At 39.6% G+C, this 11877-nt stretch overlaps 1 protein-coding gene across 1 annotated transcript; it reads right to left on the reverse strand.

Moving 5' to 3' along the window:
- Positions 1-991: 991 nt before the first annotated feature.
- LOC125378285 lies at positions 992-11582 on the reverse strand. The gene is made up of 4 exons (XM_048393745.1): positions 11255-11582; positions 3232-3333; positions 1674-2078; positions 992-1005 (listed from the first exon to the last, which is right to left on the reverse strand). Exons 1-4 carry the CDS (start codon positions 11580-11582, stop codon positions 992-994), a joined length of 849 nt encoding a protein of 282 aa, XP_048249702.1.
- Between the last annotated feature and the right edge of the window lie 295 nt (positions 11583-11877).

An 11877-nucleotide genomic window follows, 5' to 3' on the forward strand; every position in this document is an offset into this window, starting at 1 on the left:
TCTTAAGTCACTCCAAGAAATGCCAGTACCCAGAAACGTGATCATTGTCATCATCCGATACCACTTTGTTTGTCAACAATAATTACGTTCAAATTCATGCAAGTCCATTCGTTTACCATTCGTTATCACTCGGGTCTTTCCGTAATTTGCAATACAATAAAATGTCTGTTCCTGAATGAGACGATTTTTCACAAATGATCTCGAAATGGATTTTTTTCAATGTATTATAGAATAAAATTGTGAAAATATCTGTCGCCCACGCAATGAATCATATTCACAAGCAACCATCAAACGTCCGTACGTTGTTCATAAATATTTTATATTCTCTTCAATCCAACCAATACAATCCATTCAAGGTAACTCTTTGTATCCTTACGAATTCCACTTATGTTTTGTGCACCACTGAATTTAAAAAAGTATTGAGATGAACAATCAACAGCAAATAAAGACAATATTTTTATTACATCTGCTCATCACTTGGATGACGAAAGAAAATAAAAACAAACATACAACAATACATCATGTGCTGATGGTAGAGTGTCAACTGAATGTAAATTCATAATCTACAATACACGTATCTCAGATATATGTAACAATTATATATCATACATAAACTTTTGTATAAATGCCATCACTATTACCCCTTTGTAAGGGGATCGGGATACAAATAGGTCTTCAGCAACCAATGCGTGCCGTAGGAGGCGACTATCCTTTTTGTGAGAGGCGACTAACGGAATCGGGTGGTCAGACTCGCTGAGTTGGTTGAAAAATGTCATCGTGTCCTAGTTGCGAGGATTGACGTTCGTGATGTCAATCACTGGATTGTCTGGTCCTGACTCGATTATTTACAGACTGCTCTCAGAACCTTGCTACATTGCTGAGTGCGGCGTTAAACAACAAACAAACAAACAGTCAGGATGAATATCCAAAGCACCTCAAGTTTCTCCTGGTCACGTGACGTGTGTGAATCCGGGCGATGTTTCTGGTCAAATTAGCCGACCACATCTGAAATAGAAACAAGAGAAATATTCATCCATGTCTTTCTGCAGAGACTCGTAGTTTACATAAAAACCTTTCAGTAGCATTTTTCGGACATTTTTGCAAATATATGCACCTTCTTTAATGTTATCATCCACTGTTTACTCGTGATAACATGGCTATATATTTGGACATGGCCCGCCCTGCCTTTCAGGAGGTTAATCATCCAAAGGGACATGTTCATTTCTGTGATTTCCTTTTCCGATTGTCAAACAATTATCAGTTGGGCATGATAGTACTTGTATGGTTGCCCGTCAGACAAGTCACCCTTGTATCTGAATGGCTGAGAGAATGATTGAATGACGACATGCATCGATGTTCACGGTATCAATCACAGATAGTGTCGCTCGCTACCACACCAAGAGTTTACTCACTTATTAGTTTTGGTTGATACATTTTTACATAAGCAAGTGAGCTTTAAGCAGTGTTCCAGCTTTTTAAGGATGGGTAACATCATGCCTGGACTGCACAGCGCATGACCAACTTAAGAATCGAACCCGTTGTGACAAGCGAACAGTTTGACCACTGGGCTAACACGCCAACTCGTAGCCGTAATATAGCTGGGATATTGCTGAGTACGGCTTTAAACAACAACAAACAAACAAAAACCAAAAAAAACAACTCGTAACACTTACAGTTATCCGATACATCAGGGCGTGAAATGTCGACCCCATCACCATAGTATGCAGGATAAGACGCCCCACCAACCATGTTTACTCCCGGCGTTCCTGCGACGATGTTAACGTCGCCGTCAACAGACAACCCTGCTGGGAGGTTATACCCCGCTCCACCGACAACGCCCCCTCCAACAATATTCACGTTACCGTCAATAACACTGGCAGCGGCTGGGACAGCCACCGCTCCACCACCCAAGCCAACGCCTCCTCCAACGATGTTGACGTTTCCGTCAATAACATTCGCACCTACTGGGACTGGAACCGCTCCACCAACCACACCAACTGCCCCGCCAACGACGGAACGGCCAATGAGGGGAGGAGACGCCATGGGCATTGGAATAGGCATTAGCACAGGAATCGGAACTGGTATATGAATAGGCATCGGTAGATGGATAGGCATTGGTATACGTAGAGGCAACGGTAATGGCATGTGCATTCCTATAGGAAAACGTCTTGGCAAGAAAGGAAAATGAGAAGTTGTCGGATTTGTGAGACAGGAGACGAGAACGACGGTAAGGATGGATTTTGTTGCCATGGTTGCACCCTTGAATAGAAGTAACAGAGAATATCACTTTAGTACGAAACATCATTCATATTAGCATTGAACAACTTCTCAAAGACTAGGTACAGACAAGCAATGAAGCTCTGAGGAACAATGTGCTACTGGTATTTAGGAAGTTAACACACTGTGTTTTTCAATGTAGAGCTTGGTTACCTGTAGATTTGACCGCCCTAAATTGAATTGAGAACCGAACGCGCACCTCTGAAGAAAACTAAGCAAGCCTTGCAAAGATTTCGTTCTACACCTGGCGTCGCTATTATGATGTCATATTGCTCATTGTGACGTAAAAAGATATGACGTCACATTCGTATATAGAAAAGCGCCAAATAGCTCCTTGCAGTTTTCTATCATGTTTTCTGCACTAAACGTATTGCCCCGCATCCTTTGTATTTTATAGCAATCACAACTTTGCATTTTTTCCCGATAATTATAAGATAATTATTTAAATATGCCTACCGACAATGACTGAAAAATGTACTATTCTATGAACATAGGTTTCTGCAGGGATGCGATCGTCAAACAAGTTGTTTCAGTCAGAGGGGGTTTAATAGCCTTTCGAGTAATTTCCAATTTCATGGTAGAATCTATAATGGTGCATATTCCAAAATTAAATAACAGTTTAAGGCCAACAATTTGTGAATTTTAGAAAAGAACAAAATACGAAAGTTGAACCTTGAGAGCATCAACACAGATCACTACTCCAAACCTGCTTCAAAGGTCAAACGTATATGAAACTGCATACTTACTCTGGACAATATTCGCTGCAGATACTATAGACTTCTGTGAGTGTTATGAGGAACCACATCCACCTAGCATTTATATAGACACGGTAAAGGAGGAAATGGTCACCCATCAATTAAGGACCGGTCAAAACATCTGTTAGTAGACAAAGCATCACTCAAACGTGTTGTCGTGTAGGAAGAACGGCCGTATTGGTTTGAAGGGTCAACATACGTGGGTTGTCCACATAACTCATGTCCCCTCTGGGGGAGTACGTGGGGCAGTGTGTGAGGGGGTCAGGGGGCAGTTGAGAGGCCGTGATGGTTGTTGTATGTCCTGAAACAGGATCACACCAAATGATATTTTAAATTTCAATTGATGTGCTACTAAGCGTCTGTGTGATCGTGAACTATTTTAGAATGTTCATGTCGGTGCTGAACAAAGATGTACAGAAAGTGCTGCCAATACCAACACTTTCATCGCTGCATGAACTTCCAGAGACAAATGTATGAGAACTTTCTGAAGACGCAAATAGAAGAAATAGAGTTAATGAGTGGTGGAGGTAGTAGTGGCACCATCAACTGTTAATAGAGTGAGTGAGTTGGGTATAATGCCGCAAAGGTGGTAGAGTAGTAGTAGTAGTAGTAGTAGTAGTAGTAGTAGTAGTAGTAGTTATTTAAGTAGTCGTAGTAGTAGTTGTAGTAGTAATAGTAGTGATTGTAGTAGTAGTAGTAGTAGTAGTAGTAGTAGTAGTAGTTATTTAAGTAGTCGTAGTAGTAGTTGTAGTAGTAATAGTAGTAATTGTAGTAGTAGTCGTAGTAGTAGTAGTAGTAGTAGTAGTAGTAGTAGTAGTAGTAGAAGTAGTAGTAGTAGTAGTAGTAGAAGAAGTAGTAGTTGTTGTTGTTGTTGTTGTTGTTGTAGTAGAAGTAGTAGTAGGTTAAAGTTATGCTACACTTGACGTGATTGTAGAAATAATAGAAGTAGTACAAGTAGTGGTAGTAGTTGCAGTAGTAGTAGTAGTGGTAGTAGTGGTAGTAGTGGTAGTCGTATTAGTAGTAGTTGAAGGTATAATATACTTGCAGTAGTAGTAGTAGAAGTAGTTGTTGTTATTGTTGGTGTTGTTGTTGTTGTAGTAGAATTAGCAGTAGTAGTAGTAGTAGTAGTAGTAGTTGTTGTTGTTGTAGTAGAAGTAGTAGTAGGTTAAAGTCATGGTACACTTGAAGTGATTGTAGAAATAGTAGAAGTAGTACAAGTAGTAGTAGTAGTTGTAGTAGTAGTAGTAGTAGTTGAAGGTATAGTATACCTGCAGTAGTAGTAGTAGTAGTAGTAGTAGTAGTAGTAGTAGTAGTAGTAGTAGTAGTAGTAGTAGTAGTAGTAGTAGTAGTAGTAGTAGTAATAGTTGTTGTTGTTGTTGTTGTAGTAGAAGAAGTAGTAGGTTAAAGTTATGGTACACTTGAAGTGATTGTAGATTGTGATAGTAGTAGTAGTAGTAGTAGTAGTAGTAGTAGTAGTAGTAGTAGTAGTAGTAGTAGTAGTAGTAGTAGTAGCAGTAGCAGTTCAAGGTATAGTATACTTGAAGTAGTAGTAGTAGTAGTAGTAGCAGTAGTAGTAGTAGTAGTAGTAGAAGTAATACTAGTAGTATCTCGTCGAATAGATGCTGTTGACTGTTGACTCTTCCTCACATGGCGTGCGAGATCAGATTTTGCATTTTGTCATTTTTGATATTTATTTTTACAAATCAAATTTTGCTCAGGGGAAATTTTGTGAAATAAACTTGAACCTACATCTCTTCAATATAAAATACCATTATCTGTGCCTTGGGACTAGCGTGCGGGAATTATGGTATGTGTATGTGCAGTTATCTCCCTTTGACCACTACGAAATGAATATTCTCTTTTATGATGTCTTGGCCCCACACATAGTGGCCTTGACCGTCAAACAAGGCTTTACCCGAAGAATTGACAAGATACACATTTATTTATGTCCCCACACTGATGGACAAGGCGGGTAGCCCATGGCTAAACATTAATTGGTTTAATGAAGACTGGGGTAAGGAAATAAACTTACAACCACTTGACCCCTTCAACGTTCGAAATGTTGGAAATTTGTGTCGAAAAAAGGAAATATATTTATTCATAAAGATAAGTTGTGTATAATGTTGTTTTATTTTTTAAAAGTTTTAAATCAAATTATATTTTACAAATAAATACAACCTTGTACAAGCATTCTTTGAGTGTCTACTAAGAAAATTCACTTTACAAACAGGAACTGGTATTCCACTGTGGCAAATGCACAGGTTAATTTCAGAGATTATTCCCAGTTGTATGAGTGGTCGGCGCTTGATTTTAGTCGGATACAAGTTCATGGCCAAGACCGGACGTCATACTTCCAAATTTTTTCAAACTCGAAATGTTCTCAAAGAGAATGTCCAGATACCATTAACACTAACGATGACTTTGTCACGAAGCACAATCTTATCTATCAGCATTAGGCTGATGAATCACTGGTGAAGTTTCTGACAAACTACCAACAAACAAATCACCTCGAGGGGTGGCATTCAAACCTGAGAAGACTTGAAGTAGCCATCTAAATCCATGGAGATACTACAGGTTGGGGAAGACAGTACTGAGACCACAATCATCAAGCTTCGATCAGGTAGTTCGATGTCACCCCAGAAGAAGATTATCGGAACTTAGGCCATGCCCTTGTCAGGAAGAAGCGACAACTTCTTGCCAACCAGAAACCAGTGAACGATTGCCGTTTCTCATCTAGTTGGACTGTGAATTATGACAACTGAAATGTTAAATAGAAATTCGACAAAAAAGACAATATTTTGTACAGTCATAATACTTTTTATCAATTATTTGTTTTAAATATTAAAGTAAATGAATGCTGGATGTACGCTTTTACGAATGTATACAATGTATGTTGCTAAAACAAACACGATGGGGATTATGCCTTGGCCAGCTGCTGAACAAACAGGAAGTGACGGTTCATGGAGCCCAAACCGGATCTAGACTACCAGTTGTCCCACTTCTATTCTGTGGATGCCTCGGTGGCTGCGTTGGCTACATTGCTGACTTTGTGTGCTTGCGGTTAGATGCCTCACTCTGAGAGTGTGGGTTCGAGTCCCGGATGGGACTTAACCCAAAGGGTACAAGAATTTGTACTTTACTAAGAAAGTGCTATCTCAAATATGACATATGTTACAAAGGATATTAGTCATAAACAGTTCGTTACAGACATTATTTGTGACCGCCTCCGTGGTCTAGTGGTAGAGCGTCCGCCCGGAGAGCGGAAGGTCCGGGGTTCGGTCCCCGGCCGCGTCATACCAAAAGAAGTTAAAAGATGGTACTTGTTCTTACCCTGTCTGGCGCTCGGCATTAAGGGGCTAAAACAAGGACTGGTCGGCTCGGAGTCAGTATACTGTGTCTGAATGGGGTATTCATGTTAAACTGCGGCATGGTATCTCATTGGGCTAGCACTATAAATCGGCATCAGTCCGGACTAGTACAAGCAGTCACACACACACAAACACACGTGCATGCACACGTCGCTATAATGCAATAATCTTGGACGCGATGTTAAACCCAGTATCACATCACCTCGCAGACATTATTTGTTGTTATTATTAAATTCTAATTATTCACAATGTCAAAATCGAAGATTGTTTCACATCCACAGCAATGTATGCAAGGTTTTTTTTTGTAGGATTAACAGAAACAGCAACACTTTTAGATTGACCGCTTCCTGACGCTGCTAAGCATCACAAGTCGACATATCAGCTTATGTAAACATTCATCACGCATCGTTGCACCGGTAGCTTTAGGCCACGCCCCCAAATACTTTTGTTTTGGAATCCGATTACGGAGCGTGTGATTTCAGCACGTTCACTTGGACATTTAAATACTTTCTGCGAATGTTATGATATTTGTTCTCTTGGGAATTGACTTCAAGTATCTTGAAAAAAGTTATATTCGCATCAAAATCGCAATCCTTTTTTTCATTTGCCCTTTAACATATTTTCATTTGCAAATCTAACATATGATAAAATCAATTGAGAGGTATAGTTTCGTTTGCTCCTCAGTTTATAGTCAGAATGACATGATCAACAGATGTCTCCTCCTTACGCAGCAACACTTGACAGCAATCGTGACGGCATTAAGGCATTAAGGCAATGGGAACGATCACTGAACGATTATATCATTACCGAACAAAAACAAAACAAACTCGTTTTGATAGCCCAATATACCGTTACATGTCTTTTATAGCCGTGGGCAGCTGCAATACTGCTGATGCGGCTTAAAGAAATATTTCCCCCGTTTAGATCCGGGTTAGAATAGGTTTTCAGCAAAAATTGCAAGAGGCGATTAACGGGATTGGGTGGTCAGGCTCGCTGACTTGGTTGATGCGTGGATCACAATCGTGTGGATCGATGCTCACGATATCAATCACTAGATTGTCTGGTCAAGACACGATTATTTACAGACCGCCGTCATATAGCTGAAATATTGCGTGTGGCGATAAACAAACAAACAAACAAACAAATAAAGTAATATTTACTCACTCACTGCCTTTTATAAAGACAGAAACGATGATGAAAAATGTTTTCCAACTTGTCATTGTCTCATGGCTAGTCTCTAAATAGATACTGAAATTATAAATAACGACCAGCGACTGTAGGGAAATTGCTTTTATTGAAACAATGTCTCAGCAGCCACAGCAGCTTCATCACTACATACTCTCTCTGTACACACAACTAGATGATAGGTACATTGTACACGCCTGGTGTAGTCTACACGGAATATCACATGGGACGCTTGTAAGCACAGGGTTTTATTAACAACACAGTCATTATTGCTATAGCACGCTGGGTTGTCGCCTGTTAAATATATATTACACTATACAGTTCCTGTCAATATTTAACGATAGTTCCTAATTACGAGCCGTGTATTACTGATGTTTGGCCCTGAACATGGTTATAAGCGCGAGTGCTTTATATGTTGTATCAGACATCATGCCGTTCCTATCAAGATTTTACATAATCTCTTTTAAGGTCTTCTGGTACCACCTTTTGTCCCCGAACGAGAGTTAAATAGGCCAGCCATCCGGTCTATGTATGACAAAGAGAAAAAAGTATACTTAGATCACAGCGATACATTTCCGCCTTTTGGCTCCGAGCAAGGATTAACATTGTACTGTCATACGGGCAAATTATTAATGTCAAAGAGAAAGTACTTTATATGGTAAGATTACAACGTTATATCCTCATTAGACGTTTTGTTTAGCTGTTCTTCAGCCCTGAACAAGGTTTACATATAGCTACAAGCTGACATACTGAATACGCCAGCCAACTAGACTAGTACGATACATAATCCTCGTTTGGGGCACTGCATTGTCATGAACAAGGGCTTTCAGGTGACCAGAGACATTTGAACCAGACAATACATATTCTACTATTTGATATAATACATTCACTTGGTCTTTTTACGCTTCTCTCCGCCCGCCCTGAATATGGATATATAGAGCTGTCAATTTATGGTATATACATGTACCATATACTATACACTTCTACAATATGTCGACGATATACCTTGGGCCCCGAATAAGACTACACAACAAGTCCGTCATCCATATCAGAGAAATGACATACTATATTTGTTCTACCACTCTCAGCACTTATTACTACTCGGTATGGGCCGTGTATTGCCGCACTACGACCCTGATCGAGCCTTTTTAATTTTCAGTGGTATTTACAAGAAATCCCTACACAAGGCTTGTTCTTTTCCTCCATTTTGGGTATTGACATTCATGTTATGTAGCTATCACTAAAGATTAATGAAATTAATTTCTAGATATGACATTTAATATTGGTACAAATTATCAAAATTACTCTATAAAAGGACATTTATCATAACCCCTGCGTCAATAAGATTATTAGTCATCAGTGATTTGGTACTAATTGTGATGAAGGGAGAGGTGTAAGGCCTTTAATGACATAGTTTACTTTACATATATGTGACATTTCATATTAACATTCTTACAATTTATTTTCCTTATTCTGTAACTGTCCTACAACGAAATGAAAAGTAGCAACATCTGCAGCAATATTGGGGATACAATTGTAGTAAATATATGTTTATGAATTAATGAAAAATGAAGTGGCTATGAATACGGACACTTGTCATATACTAAACAGAAACTGTAACCATCACAGAAATATAAATATGATTACGAAATCTATTTCATTTACATCATAAAGACGCCGATATCATTTTCATAAATCTATATACATGTAATACATCATATAAATATACACCGTTTTATAAACATATATGGGTTTCCATGCCAACAGGTGACTAACTGGGGGTTTGCTGTACGTCTAATCATCTACATGTATCACAAACACCTAAAAACGTCATGCATATTTGTTTGATTTGCTCTACATCGGAATTTACATCAGGACAAGGAACCAATATGACTACGGATTAACGAACAACCCTGTTCTTAAGTCACTCTAAGAAATGCCAGTACCCTGAAACGTGATCATTGTCATCATCCGATACCTCTTTGTTTGTCAACAATAATTACGTTCAAATTCATGCAAGTCCATTCGTTTACCATTCGTTATCACTCGGGTCTTTCCGTAATTTGCAATACAATAAAATGTCTGTTCCTGAATGAGACGATTTTTCACAAATGATCTCGAAATGGATTTTTTTCAATGTATTATAGAATAAAATTGTGAAAATATCTGTCGCCCACGCAATGAATCATATTCACAAGCAACCATCAAACGTCCGTACGTTGTTCATAAATATTTTATAGTCTCTTCAATCCAACCAATACAATCCATTCAAGGTAACTCTTTGTATCCTTACGAATTCCACTCATGTTTTGTACATCACTGAATTTAAAAAAGTATTGAGATGAACAATCAACAGCAAATAAAGACAATATTTATTACATCGTCTCATCACTTTGATGACGAAAGATAATATAAACAAACATATAACAATACATCATTTGTTGATGGTAGAGTGTAAACTGAAAGTAAATATATTCATGTACCGGGAAATATAATCTTCCAACAAAACAAACATAATCTACAAGACACGTATCTCAGATATATGTAACAATTATATATCATACATAATTTTTGTATAAATGCCATCACTATTACCCCTTTGTAAGGGGATCGGGATACAAATAGGTCTTCAGCAACCAATGCGTGCCGTAGGAGGCGACTATGCTTTTTGTGAGAGGCGACTAACGGGATCGGGTGGTCAGACTCGCTGAGTTGGTTGAAAAATGTCATCGTGTCCTAGTTGCGAGGATTGACGTTCGTGATGTCAATCACTGGATTGTCTGGTCCTGACTCGATTATTTACAGACTGCTCTCAGAACCTTGCTACATTGCTGAGTGCGGCGTTAAACAACAAACAAACAAACAGTCAGGATGAATATCCAAAGCACCTCAAGTTTCTCCTGGTCACGTGACGTGTGTGAATCCGGGCGATGTTTCTGGTCAAATTAGCCGACCACATCTGAAATAGAAACAAGAGAAATATTCATCCATGTCTTTCTGCAGAGACTCGTAGTTTACATAAAAACCTTTCAGTAGCATTTTTCGGACATTTTTGCAAATATATGCACCTTCTTTAATGTTATCATCCACTGTTTACTCGTGATAACATGGCTATATATTTGGACATGACCCGCCCTGCCTTTCAGGAGGTTAATCATCCAAAGGGACATGTTCATTTCTGTGATTTCCTTTTCCGATTGTCAAACAATTATCAGTTGGGTATGATAGTACTTGTATGGTTGCCCGTCAGACAAGTCACCCTTGTATCTGAATGGCTGAGAGAATGATTGAATGACGACATGCATCGATGTTCACGGTATCAATCACAGATAGTGTCGCTCGCTACCACACCAAGAGTTTACTCACTTATTAGTTTTGGTTGATACATGTTTACTTAAGCAAGTGAGATTTAAGCAGTGTTCCAGCTTTTTAAGGATGGGTAACACCATGCCTGGACTGCACAGCGCATGACCAACCTAAGAATCGAACCCGTTGTGACAAGCGAACAGTTTGACCACTGGGCTAACACTCCAACTCGTAGCTGTCATATAGCTGGGATATTGCTGAGTACGGCTTTAAACAACAACAAACAAACAAAAACAAAACAAAAAAACTCGTAACACTTACAGTTTTCCGATACATCAGGGCGTGAAATGTCGACCCCATCACCATAGTATGCAGGATAAGACGCCCCACCAACCATGTTTACTCCCGGCGTTCCTGCGACGATGTTAACGTCGCCGTCAACAGACAACCCTGCTGGGAGGTTATACCCCGCTCCACCGACAACGCCCCCTCCAACAATATTCACGTTACCGTCAATAACACTGGCAGCGGCTGGGACAGCCACCGCTCCACCACCCAAGCCAACGCCACCTCCAACGATGTTGACGTTTCCGTCAATAACATTCGCACCTACTGGGACTGGGACCGCTCCTCCACCCACACCAACTACCCCGCCAACGACGGAACGGCCTATGAGGGGAGGAGACGCCATGGGCATTGGAATAGGCATTAGCACAGGAAACGGCACTGGTATATGAATAGGCATCGGTAGAATGATAGGCATTGGTATACGTAGAGGCAACGGAAATGGCATGTGCATTCCTATAGGAAAACGTCTTGACAAGAAAGGAAAATGAGAAGTTGTCGGATTTGTGAGACAGGAGACGAGAACGACGGCAAGGATGGATTTTGTTGCCATGGTTACACCCTTGAACAGAAGAAACAGTGAATATCACTTTAGTACAAAAAATCATTGATATTAGCATGGAACAACTTCCCAAAGACTA

This window comes from Haliotis rufescens, unplaced genomic scaffold, assembly GCF_023055435.1.
Source record: "Haliotis rufescens isolate VD_foot unplaced genomic scaffold, xgHalRufe1.0.p SCAF_12, whole genome shotgun sequence".
NCBI lineage: Eukaryota > Metazoa > Mollusca > Gastropoda > Lepetellida > Haliotidae > Haliotis > Haliotis rufescens.